General features: G+C 38.1%; 1 protein-coding gene across 1 annotated transcript in view; it reads left to right on the top strand.

The window, feature by feature from the left end:
- The window catches only part of FRY (furry homolog (Drosophila)), a 164,716-nt gene that overhangs the window by 40,015 nt on the left and 99,954 nt on the right, over positions 1-24,747 (top strand). Inside the window, exons 3-11 of the mRNA XM_008938741.1 lie at positions 4,556-4,609; positions 12,937-13,076; positions 15,048-15,138; positions 15,543-15,622; positions 15,734-15,814; positions 17,462-17,630; positions 20,099-20,191; positions 20,286-20,384; positions 22,821-22,922. Coding sequence (XP_008936989.1) covers positions 4,556-4,609; positions 12,937-13,076; positions 15,048-15,138; positions 15,543-15,622; positions 15,734-15,814; positions 17,462-17,630; positions 20,099-20,191; positions 20,286-20,384; positions 22,821-22,922 — 909 coding nt within the window. The remainder of the gene's footprint in view (positions 1-4,555; positions 4,610-12,936; positions 13,077-15,047; positions 15,139-15,542; positions 15,623-15,733; positions 15,815-17,461; positions 17,631-20,098; positions 20,192-20,285; positions 20,385-22,820; positions 22,923-24,747) is intronic.

The raw sequence follows: 24,747 nt of genomic DNA, 5'->3' as shown, positions 1-24,747 counted from the left end.
CTCTCCTGCTGAACAGAATATAAGACAGAGATGTTCAGTTTGGGGGGGTGGGGGTGGAGGAGCTTACATGACGCTTCATCATAAACAAGAAAGAATTATACTTTGGGAGTTTTTAGTTCTTAAGATTGCACTTACATTCATTTTATGTATTTTGTATCTGTTGTAGTTGAATGTGGTCTATGTCTACTCCATTTTACATGAAAAGGTCCATTCTTCTGCTGCTGCTTATGGGTAACATTTTCATCCCAGAAGACTACTGGGTAGAGTGTATGAGGCTGCTTCATAGAACATGGTGCAATAGTTAGATTTTGTATCAAAACATCCCTTCATGCTCCAGGCTTTTGTAAAACAATGGAGTTTATCTCTGCCAGTAATCATAGATTTATAGAATCCTTTAGGTTGGAAGAGACATTTAAGATCATCAAGTCCAACCATCAAGCCAACACTACTAAGTCCTCTGCTAAAACAGAATCAGAATCTGTCAGGGCTGGAAGGGACCACAAGGGTCACCCAGTTCCAACCCCTCTGCCATGAGCAGGGACACCTCCCACTAGATCAGGCTGCCCAGAGCCTCATCCAGCCTGGCCTTAAAGACCCCCAGGGATGGGGCCTCAACCACCTCCTTGGGCAACCCATTCCAAGGTCTCACCATTCTCATGGGGAAGAACTTCTTCCTCACATCCAGCCTGAATCTGCCCCCTTCCAGCTTTGCCCCATTCCCCCTAATCCTGTCGTTACTCGATAGCCTAAAAAGTCCCTCCCCAGCTTTCTTGTAGGCCCCCCCTAAGATCCTGGAAGGCCACAATAAGGTCACCTCGGAGCCTTCTCCTCTCCAGATACAGTACTCTGTCATGGTCCAGTATGAATAACATGCTCAGTGGCTGCTGAGGTTAGAAAGAACTTTAAAGTGCACTAGATACCATTGTAACATGGTGACACAGTGAAGCTTAATAGGAGCTACAACATGCTTTTGCTTTTCATGTTTCCCTGAACATTCAGTTCTGTGACAGGTGGTTGAGAAAACCTCTTCCTGTGTAAATTTACCCAATTATATTTGTGTAGCAGCCCTGAAAAAGCATTAATATATTAACCATTAAAAGTAGTTGACAGGCTTTGGATAAATGTTTCAGTGTGCCTATATGTTATTTTTAGATAAGTTATATTAGATTATTTCATGCATGCAAATGTAATAAAATGTACATTTGCCATTGCATATTCCACATATTCTATTTTGTTATATTCTGTTAATGTTTTCACAACAGCAGTGAGGTAGCAGAAGGAAATTTGTAGGGGAGCATTTTGTTTTGTAAGCATTGGTGATGCAAACAGTTAGGATGGTTTTATTTAAAAATTATAGTTTCAAATATGAAATGCAGAATGGTTTTTGCTGGTCTTTACTGCTTATCTCTAATGCATATTCATATCATGGGAGTTTCCAACGTGAACAAATACAGAGTATACAATTGAAAGCAGCACTTCAAACAAGAAATAAGGATGTTTAACTTAGTGATTAAAAATGGAAATGTTATTATGGAGGGTCCATTCTTCTGAAATTTTCTGATGTTTTTTATAGCCTAGGAAGCTATGAGCTCTTTCAGATTACTGAAAACTTTATTCATATTTTGTGGTTGTAGGCTTTGGCTCCAAATTCAGCCTACCTATTCATCCAAGATTTGGAAGACATTTCTGTAGAATGCCTTATAGCTACAGAGACTCAAAGAGAGTCAACTCATAGTATCAATGGGCCCCTTTGGCCTTTCTGTATTGGTGGGCAAGAAAATAAGTATAAATAAAATACTGCCTTGAGGCTGCAGGACTTTTTAAAGTTTTTTAAAAAAAAACTTTAAAACAAGTGTATCTCCAGGCTAAATAGAGTGTTGTGAATTTCTGTTATTCAGAGGCAATTTCACTTTCGTTTACATTTTAACCTGGCCTTTGCCAGTCCCAAACTTTTTTTTTTATAATAAAAATGTCTACCATGAGTATAAATATATTTTGTGGAGTAGCTGCCATAGTAGCAATGCTCAAAATACTGCATAAAATGAAATGGTAAGATTTTTAAGGATATTAGAACTAAGTGGTATAGAATGTGCAAGCTGTTTACAGTAGATGAAAAGAACTGGGCTACTGCGCAAAGAAGAAATGGGGTTTTCAAAGGACACTTGAAACACCTGCATGTAATTGAGTTGTATTTGAATTTACTCAGCAGTGTCTTCTTGACATGGTCACTTGTTACACTCATCATGCAAGCAGTCATCCTTTTTAATGTTAGGATCTCTTACATACCAAAACCCATGTTTGTATCTGGCCCTTCCACTTTATCTATTCAGTACTCGTAATTAGTAATAAAGTAAACAGTAATACATTCTACTTTGAATTTTCTCAAATCTCCAAGCCCTAGATATCGTTTTCTGTGGTTACTGCCATTCACTGCAGGGGTACAGCGAGTTGCTCTGACACGGGCACCCCCTCCCAGCACTGGCTGGAGTCTGTGCAGAGACACTTGGCTTCACGGGCTCAGCTCGGGCCCAGCCGGGCTGAGCCGCCGCTGCAGGCAGAGGCAGTGGCAGCACCCTACTTGGAAAGAGTCAAGGAAAAAGCAACAGCACGTTTTGTCTCATTTAATTGTGTCCACCTTACAGAGAAGCGTGTGATGAGGAGTCCCACATCTCATTTCTGCATAAAACACTGAATGCATTTCTGCAGGATTTTAGATGCTGCTCTGAAAGCCAAGCATTGCAGTGTTGGCCACAGGAAGACAAAGCTTCTGCGTGCCAAAACCCTTATTATTGAAACAGACCTTAAGAAACTCCTCTGTGGTAACACAAGTCTTCTGTAACAAAACCAGAAATTTAATTTAAAAAAAAAAAAAAAATAGACATTGTGTGGTTTGTTTTTTTTCCTAAACTGCACTAATTCTCAGTACATTGATTGATCCAGGACACATGAAAACTTAAGAATCTTCTACCTTTTAAATAAGTTGAACACTACTTTTGAAAGATTGTCTGCTGTCCTTTTCAGTATGCAGCAGCAGGCAAAGAAGTATTGTTCCCCCATGAGACACAACTAGGTGGGGTGGCACCAAGTTACTATTAGAGGAGGAGGACTGCAGATGTGTCTGTTCCTGGGCTACAAGGTTTTACTGTGTCTGTTCATCACCAATAATCTGTCATAAAGTTCTAATCAATACTTGTTGTGCCCTTAATGTAACCTGGAGGAGTCACTTCAGACATTAGAGATAACAATGGAAAATATTGATGACTGTCTTGGATAAATCAGTGACTCAGTAGAAAACATTTTGTTGATTTTTCTATTTGGTAGGTAGTCAGGGGATACTGTGGTCACTCTACAGCCAGACTCCTTGCCAGCTGGCGTGATGAGTGGATTAACATAATTAATTTCAAAATCAGTCAGCATATTATACTGAGAAACATTTTCTCCAAAGAAAAGCATTAAATAATAGAAATCTTTGGGCCACCTTAAGTCTCTCCATTCTATTATCTCAGCAGCTGTACAGATTCCTTTGTTTTGCATCTCACATCCCCTGGCAGTGATGGTATTTTGCCTGATATGTTAACAGATGCTGATGGGTGTGATAGTTTGCTGAAAGCTGAACAGAAACTCTCATGCTGAGCTTGTGGGAGAGCCCTGATCTTGCAGCTGTAGGAGAAGAAAGATGCATGATTTACAGAAGAATAAGGCACTGGCACATTTCAGACACCAGCAACAGTAGTACAATTCAGTGCAGAGCTGTGATGGTGACGGTGACGTGTTTCTCACACTGTCATCTGCCTTCATGTATTGTTTATTTTCATTGTGGCTTAGGAGATCCATTATTTTGTATACTGTTGTGTATATCTGGAATACTGGACTGTTTATTTCTGCGTGCCTCAGTAATGGAGTCTCCCTGGCAAAAAAGCCACAGAGGTGAATGGTTGTTCACACATGGGGACTCGGTCTCTTGAGCAGTTCTCCCTGGCCTTCCTAGGTATTATGAAAAATTTGTCCTGAAAATTTGCTTCCAATCCAAAAATGCATCTCTTTTTTTTGAGTAATACAGACTTTTTTTTTTCCATGATTGTTTTCCTTAAGAATGAACCCTGTGGTGTTTGACTCTTCTAAAATCACCTTTCTGTCAGTATGCATTGCGTGATGCCCTCTATCTATGGACATATTTGTATTGCCTGGCAGTGCTGTAGCAAGAAGGTACATCATGTAGCTAAACAGAGCTTTTTGGTTATGTCTGAGAGGAAATACCAGGTGCTTTTTAAGATTTTGAAAGAATTTATTGTCAGTGTGAGTACCAACTAACTCAGGTGTAATAAATGGTTAATCTTTTTCTTTCTTGGGTAGACACTAAGGACACTCTGTCAGTATTGGGTCATATGTATGCAGAAGTCTCCTTTGCATATCAAACAAACAGTATCTCCAGCATGAAACTGATCAGGAGGAAAATTATGCGAGTAAAAATCTAGTGGGAAAACAATAGTAGAGTTGGTAGAATATGCCATAGTATTGATCTTAAGTAATACATTTTTAATACCTTTTCTTTTAGGAGAAGCCACTGACCAAATCTCTGCAACGAGGAGAAGACCCCCAGTTTGATCAAGTAAGACACTTGCAATGATATTATTTCCATTCCTCAGGCTAAAAGACAATACCTGGAATGCAGTCTGGTGTCCTTTTACTATCATTGTGTACTGCAAAAGCATAAAATGACAAGTGCTTTGTGTAACCATTCTTGGTCTTAACTTAGGGAGATTTTTCAGAATATTAGGGTTTTGCAACAGGCACACGGCCCCCGGTCTTTCTCTTATGGGGTTTTCTCCTATAGATAACGTGAGGGCCTTTAGAATCATTGGCATAGGCATCAGTCTCATCAGTCTGTTTTGTGTCTGTAGCTGTGACCCAGCTTGACTTGCTTGTATGCTGCACTTCACATAGGCTGAGCCAACCTGTTGTATTTAAAGTTAAGCATAAATTCAGTTGTCAGGATAAATGTCTATGTATGGCAAGGTAAATGATAAGAGAAAAATGATTGGCAGGGAAAAAGAACTAAAAGCTAAAATAGAATTTGTATCGTTAATTAGATTCCATTTAATAATATACTATCCGGCATTAAATTAATAAATTTATTACATAAAGTAAATGGGACAAGTATAAAAATAAAATCAACAGCAAGATACATACTTCTTAATGATGGTACAACAATCTTTCCTTAAAAAAAGAGCATCTGGAAAAATTCCTATGTAAGTAACCTGTTTTGAAATAAGGAAAGGTAGTTGCTAAAGAGTTTAAGTTGCATAAAGGATGCCAAATCTCACTCCCAGCAAAGAGGAAGGATAAACTCAAGGTGTGTCGTGAGCAATAAGGGTATTTGCTGCTCCACCATTCCTACCTCTGCTATTGCTGCTATCTCCATGGCTGCCTGCACCACTGTGCTGCCAGCAGTGCTCCAAATATGGGCCAGAAAGACACAGCAGAAGCAGCAACAGCAACAACTCTGAAAGCAGCTGTGGCTAGTGCCAGGAGCTGCAAGTATTGTATTGATTAACTTAACTTTGGGAGAGAAGATAGCTATGAGTAAGACTTCAGAATCTCAAATGAATTTAACATATTTATTGTGTTTTCTGAGTCATTGAACCAAAAGCAAAGATGCGACCCCGCATTGAGACCCCGCTAGTGTTCACAGAGGCACACTTCATAATTTTAGCTTCACAAAGTGATGCTCTCTGAGTTGCTCTGTAGCTGCTTTTTGGGGAGAGGAAGCCTGCTTGGAGGGCTGTTCAGAGCAGGAGATGAACAGTAGGACTTCTGTGTTGTACTGGGGAGCTCCCTGTCCACCTCAGTGACCACTGAGAGGCCCCACAGAGAAGCCATCAAATGCAGGCTGAAGGAGGCTGTTTTGTGAGTACTCCCTAGCTGCCTAACAGATTTTTTTGTGGTAGTCCAACATTAATTTTATATGTCTCTTTTTTCCTTCCTGTGGGAAAAGTGTCACACATAAATGGGAAAGAAAAACAAATTAAGCCACCCATATACAAACCTTGTGATACTGTTCCTGTAGTGCATTAAACAAAACACATAATGGGTGGCCATGATTTGATTAAATATTCATGGTTAAGAAAATTGTGGTCCTTTACAAGAAAGGATTAGAAGACCTACACTTCTCCTAGTTATTGGTAAGTAGACAGAAAATTGAAGGATTAAGTCAAGATTAATTAATGAGAACAGTGAATGCCTCCTCGAGTGAGACAAGTGTGTATTTCCTACTGCAGCAATTAACTCTGAATGCTGAGGGGAAAAAAGTCAGACGTAGACAAAAAACAAAGGGAAATTTTGTTACATACATTTGAATATATTTCTAACTGCTTATCTGGAGTCCTACGTGTGTGTAGAGCTGATAAAAGTATGGAGCTGAGATTGTCTGAGTCACCCTGTCAGAAAACCTCGGTTTATATTCCTCTAAATTTTCTGAACAAACAAATCAGATTGTAATTTTCAGACTGTCTGTCTCATCCTGACATCCCTCATATTGGGAATGTTTCCCTTTTCAGATTTCTTTTTTTTTTTTTTCTGCTTGAACAGCACAATCATTCTGAGGGGTTCTAGTAGTTCTGGGACTGATGTATGCCTGTGACTGGGAGATGAGACATGAAATTAGTTGATAAGCCTCTTTCCAAGAGCATGGTTCATACTTACCAAAATAATTTCTGCTTAGCAAAATTGTAGTTAGATTTCCATTCAGAAATTTGTAATACAAAGTAGAGATTTGATAGAACTCAGCTAGACTAGAGATGAGAAGATAGAACAAAATGTGTTTCTTTACTTGACATGTTTCACTCAGTAGATTAGGTCAGTACATCTCAGTATTTTAAAGCTATTTTGCAAATGATGCCATCAGTATTATAGAGTTGTCATGAAAGTATGGATAATTTTGCTGATATTAAAAATGAAGGTGTAGTCTACTTGGAAAACTCTGAAGGTCATGATTCCACATGATAATAAATTCAGAGTAAGAGGGCATGTGGTTTTAAGGCAAACCATTTAAGTATTATTTTTTAACTTAACTCAAATATTTAAAGAGTCTGTGGGATAAAGAAGACCAGGCTGATAATCCTTTGGTTCTGCCTTCCAGGTAAGGTGTGAAAAGCTTTGGTGCTTATTCCTGGAACACAAAAAATCATCTCGCAAAAGTAGGAAAGGCCACATGTGACATTCCAGACATTTTTACTAGAAATGAATGAGGATAAGAGCAAGAATCCCCATGAACAAACATTTTCAAGGGGTGTCTAGTAATTTTGACTTACAATTTTAAGGCATTGAAAGTGACACATGGTCAAAGGAACCTAATTTTCTTTTTTTGTCTTTAGCAAAATTGTCTCTGTTCAATTTGAATTAAACTGATACGTGATGCTGAAGTGACCAGGTCACTAGTGACTCTGAAGTATCTGAGCTTCATCTTCTACCTATAAATTAAAAAGAAGCAAAAATATGGCATGACCTGATTTAAAATTTGCATTTTACAAGACAAAATTTGCATTTTGCAAATCTCCTTCAGAAGTGGAAGCCAAAAACCCCTTTGCAGTGAATTACAATGATCAGAATGGAACTTTAGCTACCTAGGGTAATCAGCATAATGTTTAACATTGAAACTCCTGAACATGAATCTCCTCCTGGATATGGATGTAGTGTCAGCGCCTCTTGTTAGGCAGACAGTATTGTCCTGTGGGCTCTGTCTGCCTGCCAATTGCATCACCCTCCTCAAACTCGTAAGAATATCTTGAGCAATGTATGAAGTAATTTTACTTATCCTGACTTGCAGAATGTCTCACCATCAGCCTAACAAACTGCATTCCTTCCACTGACTGTATTTTCCTTTTTTCACTGTGCATGTATGTAAAGAAAAAATATACAGGAAGTTGTCATTTTTTTCATATGGTTTTAAATGTCTTGATAGTACTTTTTAACTCATGTTTTAAAGATTCTCAGTTAGGTGACCCAGGTTGCTTATTGGCAACGAGCATTATTCCTCCAGCAATAGCATGCTCTGTGTCCCAATTACAGAAATGTTATTAAACATTGTGCTGCTGAACTATGACTTAAACTTCCTATTACAGGAAACCGTAAAGTTGCAGTATGTGAAAAGATCAAAAGCTAGGGTGAAAAAAAAAAAAATTATCCAAGAGGCTGTCCTCACCCAAGGAAACATTTTTATTAGTCTTTTCTCAGTCCCTACCAAAGTATCTTCTGTTCTTACCATGGCATATAAATGTTCCGTGAACTGACAACACTGAAGGCAGAGAAAGGGCACTGTGTAATCTTGGACCAACCTGCAGACATGTTTCCATTTGAAAATACAAAATGAATATAATGTTTTGGCCACGGAAGTGAAAACTTAACAGCAAGCCTTACTTTTCATATGAAACTGTCTATATGAGAAGCCTGTTGCAGGAGTTTCAGCATAAACTGCACAAAGATTTGTGCTCATTTTATAGTACTTGCTTCTTAGAAGTGCACTACTTTGGAGAATACAGATTGGAAAGCGAAAACATTTAATGTTTTACATACTTTTAGGAGATGAGAACAACAGAGCAATGTAAAAGAAGGATAATAAACATGAAGAATAATAAAAACAATATGGAAAATGGAAATACAAATAAATAAGAGACTAAGCAATACGCTAACGATTGAGTGACCCTTTTTCATAACAGCCTAAATGTGGTAAATGACATGCTGATAACCATTCCCATCCAATATTCTATTTCTTACCTGTAGTAGGTGAATAAGGGTATCATCATCACTGCAGTAGCACTGCAGTTGGCTCCTTTTATGTTTTCCCTTTCCCTGCATTTTATGCATTGTAATTTTTCACCATCAGAAAGGTACATAGATAGACAATGTATAAGAAATGGTGGTGATGGAGTCATAGAATGACCCTTGGCTCCTGGTCAGAGGTTTGGGTTCAAACAGCATGTAAAGAAGTGAATCTGAAGGCAAAATTAAATTAAAAGCAGTCAGAATTGAACTTTCTGCACACTAGAAATAAATGGGTTTTCCTGTAGACTGTTCATGCAGGCAATAAAATAGCTATAAACATTGCTAGTGCATAAGCAAGCTAGGTGAAATTACCCATTTACAAATTTATGGTATAAAAAATCCTGGATTTTTTACTCACAAAACCAAGGCCATAATTGAAAACTACCGTGTCTAACTTAATAGCTCACAGTTTGAATCATTCCCAGGGAGATTTAACTTCATTGCACTGTCCAAAAAAATGCTTAGAACAAAGATGTGAATGAAGGGAGATCTACTCAGAAATAACTGCACTACTTGCTCCTAATGTTTCCTTTTACAGATTTTTCAGTTAGAGTTCATTTGTCTAGAAATCTCTCATTAGCAGAAAAAAAATGTTCTCTTTCAAAGGGTCCAACAGAATTAGAGCATGTAACTGCCATGATTAGAGCTTATTGCAGTTATCTTCCCACCTTCCCCTTGCCCCAGTCTGGAGTATTTGGAATAGGAATTGTTAACTTTATCTCCTTAATTCAATATGTTGTGTATGAAAACCTGGTCTTACTGTGGCCCATGACAACGTCGCTGTTGATTTCAAGGGGCAAGGATTTCATTGCAGCTGTTTTTTTCCTTGAACCTGTATTGTTTATGGGGCTTTGTTACAGACATGCATGAAGTAGAAAAAACATTGAATGAAGGGAAGACGTTATTGCATGTCTATGGGTACCCTAAATATAGCTAAGATAGTCTTTATCAAATTCTGCTTTCAGTAGCATTGATAGAATGTTTAAAATCTCACTCCTAATGTCTATTATTTGAAAGCTACAAACAATGATTTGAAGACAGAAGATGCAGACACTGTGCAAATAATAAATTTACAAAAAGTCAACCAACACCATGCAGAAATGAAGTAGTGCATTTCTACATTATTGAAATGGCAATAAAATGCACAGTTAATGTACATGCTGACATATATGGTATATTTAAAAAATGCAGAGCCAAGAAATCAATTATACTGCTGAAAACTGAATGGTTTTGAATATGTTTACTGTTAAAGCACATAGAAATTTATTTGTGAAATAAAAAAGTAACCATCTATCTGCTGTTAGTGGAAACATTTCTTATATTTGTATTTTGACAATATAGCAACACTTTTATGAAAGTATAGAAATCATAGCAAGCCATCTGGGCAGAATTTCATTAAATTTACTCTTACATATTAGTCCAAAATAAATATTAAGCATTTACATAAAGTATATTTAATATTCTGTGAACACAAGTTTTAAACAGCTCCATACTTGTGCAGCTTTCTTATCCTTAAGCTATACAGTAGGTAGTTCATTTATGATGGAAGAACATGATCATTTGTCCAACAAGGACATGTTTGTACATCTGTGTACTCCCTTTCAGGAGGAGCACAGAGCTAGAATTCATCTCACTCCTGGATTTACTTCCAGTAAATGAAAGGGTTGAGTAACCAACACGCTGGCTAGACTTCCCTCCCTTCCTGTTCGCTGAGAGCCAGGTCTTTGCCCAGTCCACCCTTCCTTCCTGTCTTAAAAGTGCAATGACAGAAAGGTTAAAAAAAACCAAAACAACGCTATATTGACCTTTCATCCCTGCTAAAGACACACACTGTAAATCCAGCAGTGAAAGTATGGCTTGAGGAGATTTAACAGGAATCACTTTGGCTTTTTGTAGTGAGTGAAATTGTGTAGCTGGGATTTAGAGAACAGCATTGATAAATATGTCAGTGAGCACGCAGGAAGACCTGACAGAAAGAACTTTTCACCTACAGTTAAATACTGTGATCTCTTAAAAGATATTTAGCTCTATTTGGGGACAGAATTTTTAGTAGGGCCTGTAGCAATAGGACGAGGGGTAATGGTTTTAAACTAAAGAAGGTGGATTCAGACTAGATGTAAGGAAGAAATTTTTCATAATGAAGGTGGTGAAACACTGGAACAGGTTGCTCAGAGAGGGAATAGGTGCCTCAAGGCTTTGGAAACATTCAAGGTCAGGTTGGATGGGGCTTAAGCAACCTGATCTAGTTGAAGTTGTCTGTGCTGACTGCGTGGGGGTTGGATTAGATGACCTTTAAAGGTCCCTTCCAACCCAAACTATTCTATGATTCTGTGATTCTACAATTCTATGATACTATTCTAATCTTCCCCAGCAAATTTTTTCACCATGTCTCATAATTAACCACCGGTGTTATGCCAGTTTCAGAGAAACTCTTGGAAAACCTAAGAGAAGTAATTGAAATGTCTAAGCTTTCTGAGTTGGCAGTGAAAACTTTGCACTGACACTAGGTGATTTATGTCTTCTAAGTATTTATCTGAAGCCTAACACTTGAAGGCTTTGGTATAATTGAGCCTGGACTGCTGCAGTAATTCTTCATGAAAGGTCTCCTGTCACTGCTGCAAGCAGTGCCTTTGTGCTGTCTTCCACAGCAACTTGTTTCATTTCTCAGATGATAAAATATATTTGGAATACTGGGTTGAAAGCTTTCTTAAAATATTATTTTTATAGAAACTTTTTATTTTTACAGGGGCAGTCATTACAGCTTTCTAATGATCCGTGTTTAATTTCAGGCCACAATACCAGCACAGTAATACTTTATGCTCTGAGTGTCTCATTATCTTTAGGCCACATCACTGTGAATTCTGTGGCTAAAAAACTCCAGAAGAGATCAGAGCTATTGATCTAAACTAAATGTTATCCACAGAATTTCACATTTAAGGTTTTAGTAATGTTTGGGAATTGTATGTAAGGTACTCAGTCTCTCAGTTTTTCTCCTGTCTTGGTCACAGGGTTCACTGAAGCTTGGTCTTATATAAGATATTATACTGTACTGTTGTTTTTCCACAACCACTGAAACATGCTGGTTTAAATTTAGGCAGGTGGATAAACCTGACAGAATCGGTGTACTTGAAGTATGTAGTTCAGCACCTCACTCCTGCTACTCAGTACTTTGCAGGATAAAGCCCTGCATGATCTTGAGGTGGTCACAAATCTCCACATCAGTAATTTATTCCTATTTTAAATGGTTTTCTACTTTCTTAGAATGTACACAAAAGCTGTAGCTGTGGACAGTTGCAGTGTGTAAATAATCCTCTTGTATAGTAATGTGGTTTTTCACCCTAGCTTTTGATCTTTTCATGTTTTGCAACTTTATGGTTTCCTGTAATAGGAAGTTTAAGTCATAGTTCAGTAGTAACATGTTCATTAACATTTCTGTAATTGGTGGCACAGTTTATACTGAGTGAGCAGTAATCTTCTTTACCAGTATTAAAGCTATTTGGGAATTTTTAAGGAATGATTTTAAACTATTTTTTACTTACCTGTGCACACAAAGACACAGAAAATGGTAAGTATAATCCTATATATATAAAAAAAATCTTAAGTTATCAAGTGTGTGAGCCAAATAGTAATATAGATGCATCTGCACGTTTGGGTGTTTGAGATTAATGTACAGCTTGTGGGGTTTCTTAATATGTTCTGAATTGCAGGAGAGGTATCCAGCAGTGAGATACAAGCCATGCAGACAGTACCTCTGGTGCATCACTTTTTCTTTCACTATAATGTGTTCAAACTCAAGTCAACATCGGGTAACAAATAAAAATAAACTTATTGAAGAACTAGACAGTTTTCAGATGTGTTGTAAGATGCGATACACAATTTTAATGCATTTTAGTATCGCCAGTGGAAAAGCACTATTTACATACAGCACATTATTGGATTTCTGCTTATGTTTCAATAGGAGATGCAGACTGTAAAGTCACTGCTTGTACTGTGGATCTCAAAAATGAGATGAAAACAAGAAAGAACATGTCTAACCAGTGAATTAGAACTTTTATTTTAAGGAAGGGAGATTTGAACACCAGTTGATTTATTGATTTGTTATACTTTTCCTCATAGGTAATAAGCTCAATGAGCTCCCTTTCAGAATATTGTCTACCCTCTATCCTGCGCACTTTGTTTGATTGGTATAAAAGGCAGAATGGCATAGAAGATGAATCTCATGAGTACAGACCAAGAACAAGCACTAAATCCAAAAGGTATTATTGTGAATATGCATCCATATGTTATCGATGGATAACATAAAGAAAAATGTATTATGTTTCACTCATCAGCTTGTGTCAGGTTATAGTTACTTGAAAGTTGTTGTAATCTTTTTCTGCTTATTCATTGAACTCTCTTCTCATTTTCTAGTTGAATGGAGTAATTGTGTCCTTAAAATTATGTTCCTGATAGTTACAACACCGGTTCTTACTGCTGTTTTGGATGCTGTAATGTCATTTAAGTAGTGATTTATATAAACTGTGCCTCTCTTCTTTACTCACATGAGCAGACAGTAATTCTGTGACCCTTGGAAGGCAACATTTAATACAGCATTCTGCTTAATCATAGAAATTTCACAGACATCTGTCCTCAACCCAAAAAAACTGTGAATCAGTCAGAGAGTTCTAACAACGTTAACTTAGCTCTTTAAGCAAACCAGCAAACAAAAAAAAAAAAAGACCTCAAAACAAATACATTGATTTATTATGGTATCAGTAGTTCTCAGTGATAAGACAGCAGATCAGTCTTGGTTTATATTGACATCTGACATTTTGGTACTGGTATATTCTTCAAACTTAAAGTTTTTCTGATTATTTTGGTGTACTACATTTACACACTTCAATGAAGCATCAAGAGAATCGACATTGGCAGACCTGGTGTTTGGAAATGCATAGGCTATTTTTCACATTAGGATTACATTATAATCAGGTAACTACTGAAGGCAATAGTTGCCAGAACAAAGGGGTAGGAGCCAGTTTTATCAAGGTAAAGATGAACCTGAATCAGAACCTTCTAGACTCTTCATGTCAGTAGAAGTAGGCAATGTAAAGGCATGATTCATCAGTTAGGTTTCTACTTGTGGATTAGATGAATCCTTGCCTTGAAGTGCCTCTTTCTCTTAACCTGTTACAGGACCACTTGCTCACAAGTAGGTGTCTTCAGGAACTCCACCCAAGGCCAAACCCTCAGTGAACCAAAGCCACTCTGTCAAGTGATAGTGTTACAGAAAGAACATACAACCAGTCCTTTCTCCAGCTAATATGAAAACAAGAAAATCAAAATGCAAACAATTAAATTCATCACTGAGCAAGCAGAACTCTTAAATGCATGTGTAATTAAAGCACACAAGTACACCTGAAATCACTAAAGCTCTTGATGTTTATAAGCATTGTGCTGAATTTCACAAAGAAAAACCTCATGAAATCAGTGATAACTGCTTCAAATGCACTGCAGGACTGTCCCTTTAATGTTTAATTTTACAAAAAGTAATTTATACTTCATTTAAATTTTTAATACACTTTGAAACTCTGATCAGGAGACCCAGACAGGTATTTTTTTGTATTTGTATTGCAGGCTACTCACCTCAGACTTTTTTTTCCTCTGAGTTGTTCTGCACAAGGAATGCTTTTGAATTTTTGACAAGTGATGCCAAAGTTAATGATGTGACAGGGGAACAGTTTCAAAAAGAGAACATTGTTTGGTTATGAATTCTCCATTGGTACTTTTAAGGCATTTTTCAAAATCCATCACAAGTCTAAGTATGAATTTGATAGCATAAAATAACATATTATGTTCGCCTTCAAAGTGTAATTGAGAGCTGTCTAACTGGTGCCATCAGCAAGGAAATTGAAATTAAATCCATTTATTAGAATATACAATCCAAAGGTTTCCTTGGTTTTCTTTGTTTGTTTGGTTTTTTCTTGAAAAATTTTGTGTTGATCTTAAACTGGAAAAAAAGAGGGAAGAAATGGAGAGTGACATTTAAACATGTGAAAGAAGGTGAAGGTAGCAAGATAGATTTGGTCTCTTTATCATATTTTAAGAGCATGTCAGTGCGTTGCTTTCTGAAGTGCTGGGCTGCAGTTTGAAAGGGAGAACACTGTTATCTGTATTTTTGTAATTGAAGAAGGTATACAATATGAATGACACATTTCCTAAATACTGTTTTTCCTGGTTTGATTTTGCAGTGATGAACAGCAGAGGGACTATTTAATGGAGAGAAGAGATCTGGCTATTGATTTTATTTTTTCTTTAGTATTAATAGAAGTTTTGAAACAGGTATGGAGTTCTTAACTTTTACCCATTAACTAATAAATTATGGAAATTACCAGTACAATCAAATTTTAGGATTCTTCTTTCTGTTTCTGTCTTTAAGAGTCTAATAGAAACCTGAGATACACCCTGAACGTTTGTTCATTGCTGTCTTTCTGGGACCTGTAGGATACATAGTATTCTGTGATTGCACAGGCTTCACTTTGCCAAGTCTTTGGAGCTAAAGTATTTCTTTTCAATACTAAATTACCTTTAAATGGCAGGCTCATTTCAGCTGTTTTGTTAGCTAGATGCTATCTCAGCTGATACCATATTTTTATTTGGAAGATACCCATGAATAATACTAGCACTAAGGTGTGCAGCTTTAAGTGTAATGTATGTGTAACTTGGATTTTATTTTGTGTTTTCAGATTCCACTTCATCCTGTAATAGACAGTTTGGTACATGATGTTATTAACTTGGCTTTCAAGCACTTTAAGTACAAAGAAGGGTAAGGCTTTTTTCCATACAAAAGTTTTATGAATTCTTTCTTAATTTTTAAATAGTAGTGGCTTAATCAGTATGCTTTCTCAACCAAGAATTCCTTCTTGTCTCTTGCTAGGTACCTTGGTCCTAACACTGGAAATATGCACATCGTTGCGGATTTGTATGCAGAAGTAATAGGTGTTCTAGCTCAAGCAAAGTAAGCAATTCCCCCCATAACTCTGAGAAGTTCTACTTGTTTAGCATGGTAATATGCTGATTTTCTCACTTGCTTAAATGGTGGTGTAGAAATAAATCATTTTGGCTCATTGGCCCTTCATCCAACTGTTACAGAGCATAGAACTGTAGAGAATCACAGGTTTTCTGCATCTGGTCAGGAGACAGTGAATAAATTCAACTCAGTTACAGCAGCATTATTTTTCTTATGTCAGCAGTGATGTCTGTGGGAAGCCCAAAGGGCTGAAGAGAGGTGTTTTAATTCATTGTTTTCTATATGCTTTTTTCTGTCTAGCTGGGCAAACCTAAAAGCGGCTCTCCTCCAATGCAGCAACATCTTTAAGTCTCTCTGCAGTTGCTTCAGTTCAGTCCCTTTCTCACAACAACTTAATGCAACTGCTTCTGAATCCTTCATCCTGCATGTCTTAGAGCAGGTCACATAGAACACTTTTTGAATCGGGTCTTAAATTTTGCATCTGGAAGCAGACAGCTTCAGAAACTCATGTATAACATCTCATCAGAAGCTTACACCACAAACTATGCAAACAAACTCCCTGCTCTGGCAGGGGGGTTGGACTAGATGATCTTTCGAGGTCCCTTCCAACCCCTATGATTCTATGATTCTATGCAGAGGGTAAAATTTACTGCCCCAACACAGGGATCATTGTCTCCTGACTTCTTGATGTTGCTGAGAGTTAGTCTGCTCTACAAAATGAATCATCTTAGTTTGATACAACCAGAACAGTTCGAGTTCCTGGAAATCATAACAGCTTTCACACTTCATCTAAGGCCTTACCTGGGCTTCTAAATTTTCTGGGTCAAAGGCAAAAGGGGGAGTGATATCTGGATCATAAGCATCAAGCTGACTGTCCAAGATAAAACATACTTGTTCTCCATAAATACTGCTTTTCTTGTCCAATTCTTGGCCTTGCTAAATTGGTATTACCACTAAAGGGTTTCTTCCTGCCAACATGTTTCTTTCAACTCTCCTGTGGTCTCTGTCAGAGGTGATAACAAAAGGTGGTTACATGCTACACCTGCCCATGAAAATGAAATTCTTTTCATTTTGTGTCAGAAAGGATAGGAGGCCCTGTTCAATGATCTTCTTGACAGTATGTCTCAAAAGACACCTCCAATAGATTCGTGGGAGAGATTAAAAATGGTCACAGACCCCTCCATCCCAAGTGTAGCGAATGCTTAAATATTGCTGTAATGGCTATTAGAAAAAACCTAAGGGCAGAACTGCCTACCTGAATATTTTCATCATTATCATTTAAGCATTTTCTTTTGAAAATTTTGCCTGTACTTGCAAGAAAACTATCATCTTGGATATTTGAAAACCATGTGAGGGTGTTATTCTGATGATATTGTTTGCTCATATTTAGAATAGGGGGGTGGTAAGAAAGATGCAGTTTTCTAAAGGGACTAAGATTAGGCTGTATGCTTCATTTTCTTTTTTGCGTTTATCAGAAATGAAAGAAAACTAGAAGAAATCTATTCATATATTGACTGAAATAGTATTTTACAACCACAGTTGAATCTTCTTTAGATTTTTCCCCTTGATACACCTTACAATACATTTAAAATGTTACTGTATACTGTTTTGTAACTAACCAATGTGAATTCATAGATTTCCTGCTGTAAAGAAGAAATTTATGGCAGAGTTGAAAGAGTTACGGCATAAAGAGCAAAGCCCATATGTAGTTCAAAGCATTATCAGTCTCATAATGGGAATGAAATTCTTTCGCATTAAGATGTATCCTGTGGAGGACTTTGAAGCTTCTCTTCAGTTTATGCAGGTAAAGTTCTTAAGTATCTAACTGTGGTTCCCAGATTTTTTAGAATGGGCTCCCCTATGACTTTCCTGCAGTACTCCAGGAGATTTTCTGTGTGTCATTCCTACATAAATGTATGTGCACATATGTTTGTCTCCTTGCTCTGAACCTCAACACCTCAGTCTCCAGTCTCTGGAGTGTATCATTCCTTTTCAACTTTTCATCAGCCATATACCCCTAGTCCTTACACCTCACCCTCCAACAAAAAGACTTTTGGTTCTGTAGACCCCAGACCTTCTACCCTGCCATCCCACAGCTGTTCCTCACCCTGTGTCCCTGCCTAGCTATGTCTCCCTAGCTCCTCACTGCCTCCGAAGTGGATTTTCCATCACTGACATAGTTGCCAGAGAGGAGAGGAACTTCTGGTCAGGAAAAACACAGAGGAAGAGACAAAGAATTGAGGCAAAAGCTGGATGGAATGTCCCTTGGATGTGTTTTCTCCTTCCATCACATCTTCACCCCCCTTTCCTGTAGGGTACATTCTATACCCACCCAGTTTGAGAGACACTAGTACAAAGCATAGTTTGACTACCATGAATGGTTTAAATTAATAGATTGCATCATTTTGTAAAAGGAAAGAAAATATTTATGTTTAAATATTTTAAAAGTCTACATTCTTGCTAGTTATGTACAATGGGTTCTGTTCCCATCCGCAGATTTATTTAGCCTAACATTTTTTTCCTCGTGTTTTCTTGGGATCACCCTCATGGCTACATGATTTGTAGCTGCTCATCCAGTAGAATACTTGTTTTATATAAAGAACCCTGTAAAGATCAGCTTATTGATGGTGCCAGTGGAGTAAAAAATCAATGTTGGATGCTCACAAGTAAGGATTTGGAATACAAATACACAGACATACAGGCACACAGAGCCATTTCTCTACATCCTGAACAGGAAGAACACTCTATTTCAGTTTTGCAGTGTGTTTTAAACCATATTTAGTAACATATTTATCACATATTTAACAACAAAGAAACTGATCATTTTTCTTCTTACCTTATACTTCATTATATGAACATATCTTAGTATGTGTTGACTTAATGTAAGACCTGGAAAGATATCAAAGCAGTGAGTGTTCAGTGCGCATGACTAATAAGAGTGAAGGACTTTGTGGCAGAGCTTTATGGCACTGCTGGGATCCAGTGCTCACTGCTATCAAAATCAGTCATAAAGCTCCTGTAGAAAAGAACTCAAAATCAAATCTGGATGCAAATGATCCCTACCTTCCTTGACTACAGTATCTTAGCATGAAATTAATGCTTATATATAATGCAGTGCATCATAAGGTGGTAGGAAATGGTAGGAAAACCATTTGGCTCAATTTGGTGAAAAGCTGTTCGATTCTTCAGACAATTCATCTGTTAGTTTGGGGATCTACATGCAGTGCTTCAGCTACAAGCACTGTCACACCAGCTCTGCTCTAGTAGTGAGAGACACTTTCAAAGGGCGAGCTAATCTCAGGAGTGAGCTCCAGAAGAGTCTGTCTTCCACCATGCATTGCAGAAGCAGCTCAGGAAGGCTACTGCCTTTGTGTAGGAGCCTCAGCTGTGTATCAGAAATGTTTGGAGTGATTGAAGCCACATAGTGTAGAATCCTGAATGCAGACAGGAAAAAATATGCATGGTCTGACGTGTAAACTGCTCTGCACGCATGTACAGGAGCAGAGGACAATGGGGACCTTCCTTGTAAAGTCAGTGGCTGTTCGGGCCTTGGACCCAGGGAGGAAGAAGTAACTGGAGCAACATGGTTTGTTGTCCTCAGAGAAGTGACACAGAAGCACAGGAGTGGGTGGATGCTTATCTGCCCTCCCTCACTTCCCGAGCAGCACAGATGTGTGGGTAGTAGTTCGCTGCATGTTTAGGACAAACATACATTTTTACTTTCTCTCTCAGTTCCCAGTTGCAGGCTGGAAATCGTGGTGGGCACTGTAGGTCTCTTCCCTCATATAGCACAGCTCTTAATCTGCAATGGATCCTAGCAGTGAAATTTATCCTGAAATATTTACAGTAAGATTGTTCCTTGCCTTGAGTATCTTACCAGAGAAGCACATTCCTTTTCTGGCCTCTCAGGGCATTGTGTAAAGCAGTCCATGTGGGCTGTTACTCCTGTTCCTGAAGATACATACAGATAAAGGCATGAGGTCAGCCCCGGAGTCCAACTCCCTTTCCATCCCCAAAACACCATGGGGCACAGCTAGAATCAGTGGAGAGTTTGTGGATAATAATGGTTAGAGTAACAGATCCTTGATCTTGACTTACGTCCTGCTTTGTGCTTGCTGCAAAATACAGATTTAAAAGTTAGTAGACAAATGTTTTCTGTGGCATTTGAAAGATAAAAATAGTTGCTGACACTTGATTAGCATTCAGCAAACATTTACAGGTCTTTATTCCAGCTGATGGGCAATTTATGTTTCTTGTTTTGTTTTGTTTTAGGAATGTGCACATTATTTCCTTGAAGTGAAAGACAAAGATATCAAGCATGCATTGGCAGGACTATTTGTTGAAATTCTTGTCCCTGTAGCTGCTGTGAGTTTATTTTTCATCTTGTTTGCATAATTTCTTTAAATTAGATAAAACAGCTTGTGAAATAGTGGTTTATTAACATGAATTTTTCTTCCAGGCTGTTAAAAATGAAGTGAATGTCCCCTGTCTGAGGAACTTTGTTGAAAGCCTGTATGATACAACACTTGAACTTTCCTCACGAAAGAAGCACTCGTTGGTTAGTAACCCTAAGATGCAGTGGCAAAAATTCTTTTTAAGAAATATCTCTGAACAAGACTCTTGGGAAACGGCAAAACTTTTTTCTACATTTGGCTTTATAACCAATACATTTCTGTCTGCAAGGAAGGTTATTGTGTTTGCAGAAAATAACTGTATTTATTTTATTCAGTATATGATCTACATCAGTCTGAATCAAACAGATGTTTTCAGCTTCTGGTTCTGTGATTATTACACAGTTAGGTTTTGTCATACTTGTTATGTGTAAACATTAGGAGGAGAGGAGAAAGAATAGAGTTCACTTCTTGTCAAGCGAGAACAAATGAGGCATGTGGGAACAACTCTTTCACAGAGCTTAAATAATACATGGTAGGAACAAAAAAATGTATAACACATGCCCTTTTAAATCCGTAACTTGGCTACTGTGCAGCTCCCTACTTCATGTTTTTCTTCTGAGATGAACAGTGGCATTGCAGTATATTTTTGGAAGCATGAGTTGATCTGAATTAAATGAGGATCTGAGTCAGTTTGATGCTGGCCGCCTTAAGCAGTCTGTCTCTCCAACTGGGTCAGCGCATGTCAGCAGTGTGCCGTTAGCTAATCCCTTGTGAAGGCTTGGACCTTTTCAGTAAAGAAAGTTGTCGTTTGTCCTCCCTCATTCTATGGGAAAGTCAAAAAGACTTCCCAGTGCTCTTGGCAAATGCTGGTCACTAGCACTGTTGAAACTGCTGGGAGAACTGCAGGAGCGTGCTTGAGCTCTCGGCCACTGTTACACCGGTCCCCCGGGACAGTCAGAGCATCCCCTGGGGCACAGTCCTGATCCAGTTTGAATTAGTGGGAGTCTTAGGATGGATTTCTGATTTCACTCAGCTTGTGTTTGTGTGGCTCTGTTCTGCTCTGCTGAGTTAAAAAAGCATTGTTGAAGCTACAGCTGGGTAAGAGCTTTGCTGTACGGTTTTTATATGAAATAGAACTTCCCCAGGCTGGGGGCTGTACTTGCCAAAGTCAATACTATGTGCTTGAGAGAGGATTGCACAGCTGGGGCTTTGCTTTTGGTTGCTTGTCTACACATAGCACACTGGAGGCTACACAGTTAAAAGTGACAGAAGAGATTCTTGTGAGGGTGTGATTAGAAATACAAAGTTTGCAAGGAGGAGGAGGAGGGGAAAGGCAAACTGTTGGCAGAAATAGCCGCAGTGCATATTTCCAGCCTTCCTGGAAGAAAGCACCCTTTAGAGAATGGAAAGGACCTTCCTCTGCAAGATCAGTGTTTTGTGAGTCAATGCACTTGCTGTACAGGCAGGATGGAGGCATTCAACCTGCCTCGTTTTCTGCCCAGAAGTGTCTTGCACGAGCTAGTCTTTAAGATTCTTTGATAAAAAAAGGGAGAGAATTAGGAAACTCCAGGAGACGGTTTGTATCTTCCCTCTAGGGCTCTTCCTTAGGATGGGTTGTAACGGTCTTGGGATATTCCTAAACTCTGTGATCCTGTCAAGTACTCAGCTATTACAGTCCTACTGTTTATATGGTAAAAAAGTCTTCCATGAGAAGACTTCAATTATCCTCTCCTCTATGTACTTTGGACATAAAGATTATAAAAATAAAAATTAATGTACATTTGCCATTTGCTGAAGAAACTGGGTCCAACCTAGCTATAGACAATTTATGTTATATATTACAGGAGAATCATTGGTCTTTGGAATAAAGTTACCTTCTTGTTGACTAATAACCTTAAAGTTCTGATTTGGCATGTTAACAGGACAACTGAAACAGAAAGGATTTGCTGAAATAGCAAAGTCAGTTTCAAAATTAATAGGTGCATTTTAGCTAATTTCTTTCGGTGTAACATTTATAAGCTGAGTGTCAAAGTAAATTTTGACAAAGAGACCAGATTCCAGGATTTGAATGTCTGTGTTCTGCCTTGCTTCTTTTTATTTTTCGCTTCACAAGATGTAAGTACCAGCAGATCCAGGCAATACCTGTTTATTAACACAGTTCTTTAGGATGTTTGACATGTCTCTCAGCAAATATTTTGACTGCAGATTTTGAGGAGTAATAGGCATTCACCAGTTCAAACAATCTCTGTGCATCCTGTTGTTACTATAATAAAGTTTAGTTATTTCCACACTATCATTTCTCAGTTAACTGATGGAACTTAGTCCTGTGAGTCTGTAAAATTGTGGCCCATCTTTGGATTTATTATACTACTGTAAGCAGGTGTTTGTTTGCTTTTAGTTCATGCATAGAACATATCTGTAACAGCTTTAGAGAAAGGTTCATTTTGAATTTTACTACTTAACAATGTGTTTATGTTGTTTAACGTGTATTGCACAAAATGGAGGAGTTAGAGCTTTAAGTTTACAGTAGCTCTATTAAGTCACTTTTATGTTGTGTAGACATGCAAATAATATGGTATCGACATCTATTTCCTGTTTAGGCTTTGTACCCTTTGGTAACCTGCCTGCTTTGTGTCAGTCAGAAGCAGTTTTTTTTAAACAGATGGCATGTTTTCCTCAACAACTGCCTATCCAATCTCAAGGTTAGTATCTTCTGCTTTTAATACTGTAGCAAAAATTCAGTGTACCCTATTGATCTGTTGCAAATCCATCATAGGTAATGTGCTGGATTATTGCTGTTATCTGATTCAATACATAACTTTATTCCTAACAGTACATATTTTTAGCTGTGGAGACTTTTTCAATAATAAAAAAAGCAGTTTCATACCTAGCTTGAATTTCTACTGTTTCTCTAACTCAAACTGAGCCTGAGTCGAACAGCTGTGAAACAGAGGAGATTGTTGATGAAAGTTATCAGCTTGAGCAAGATACCAAAACCGACCCAGTTTTAACTTCCCTTTTTTCACAAAGGCATTCTCAAACAAAGCACTGGTTATTGCTTTATCAGAATGGAACTAGTTGCAGGACACTGATTCCATTGCCTGTTTCACTGTTAAGTTGCATTAAAAAACCATAAACTATTTTGTTTGCTCCACATATCCATTCTTATCCCTTCACCATCTGTTAGATCTTTGAAGTTTAAGACTGTCTACTGCAGCCTGCTGTGGTTCCCAGCCAGCACATACTGTTCAATAGACATATGCTAGTTATCATTACTGCTCCTCTGTATTTCTGACTTGTGCAATCACTCATGCCCCATTCCACACTTAAAGTGGATCCATATGAAAGGATGGTCCTGTGCCTACCTGAGCAGGCCAGTATAAGAAGCACAGTGAAGTGGTTAGCTCAAGTGAAGGGCCTCCAAACTGCTGCTTGATGAACCAGTGGCTGGGGCGCTTCTGCAAACAGCACAGGTAGAACACACAACCACTTTCTCAGCTCAGATACAACTTGTGGAGAGTATCTCTGTTCTCCAAAAGTTGTTTGTCAACAAGGTATATATAACATCCTTTATTGCTGTGGCTTTCTTGCTGGACTTTGTCTCTGTCTGAATGAAACAATTTATATTGACTCTCTTCATATGGATCCTGCTGTTAGAATGTCTATTCAAAATGTTCAGTCTGTCTGAAGATTTCTTTCTACCTGTACCTGAAGTACTTACTTTTGCTGAAGATGTATTAGAACTTTATTTGCAAGGGGATTCAGAAAATAAGCATGTTGTTATTTTGTGGGGGTTTATGAGGTTATATAAACTTTCAAAAAGGCAGCTACAGCTGTAAGAGCTCCAAGGAGCCATCTGGGAAAATAGATTTTCCTGAAAATGAGGAAGATCCTGACAAATTATTTGAAACCATTAGGGAAAATATAAGTAAAACTGCTCCTACCTTGCCAGTTGAAAAATCAAATTGGAATTCATCTTGCTACCTGTAATTCATTGATATGTACTTAATTCATAGGGCTCATAGTTTAGTGTGGTGGCACATTCAATCTTTAGACTAGGGAGAAGGTATGGTAGTTGAATACATAGCTAAATTAAGAACATGATTGGCTGCTTTTTCTCAGTACAGAGGAAGAGATGCCCCAGCTATTGAAATAGTGACTTCACCAGTCAGAATGCCACCTCAAGGCCACAACCAAACTCATGCATCTGGAAAAAGAGCTAGATCGAGAAGGAGAAATCCTTCTGTCAGAAGGAAAGATGTGCACACCAGGACAGTATGTGGGACTCCACAGTCTTGTGGAGGTTCCCATGAAACACATAATGGATCAGGTTTCTTAACACCCTCCACACCCCATAAAATACAATCTCCATCTCAAAACCATTAATGTCAATCACATGCTAGGAAAGCTAAAAGATTTATATTCTAATCGTATTTCTGATTTTCATATAAACTGGCAGATCTCTGATCTTGTGGAAACAAACATTTCCCTTGAATTAATGAAGGAGACTCCTGCCAGGATGTGGAA

Source organism: Merops nubicus, unplaced genomic scaffold, assembly GCF_000691845.1.
Source record: "Merops nubicus isolate BGI_N331 unplaced genomic scaffold, ASM69184v1 scaffold9374, whole genome shotgun sequence".
In the NCBI taxonomy this organism is placed as follows: domain Eukaryota; kingdom Metazoa; phylum Chordata; class Aves; order Coraciiformes; family Meropidae; genus Merops; species Merops nubicus.
The sequence above is the reverse complement of the archived record's forward strand: the minus strand, read 5'-3'. Positions and strand labels throughout refer to the sequence as shown.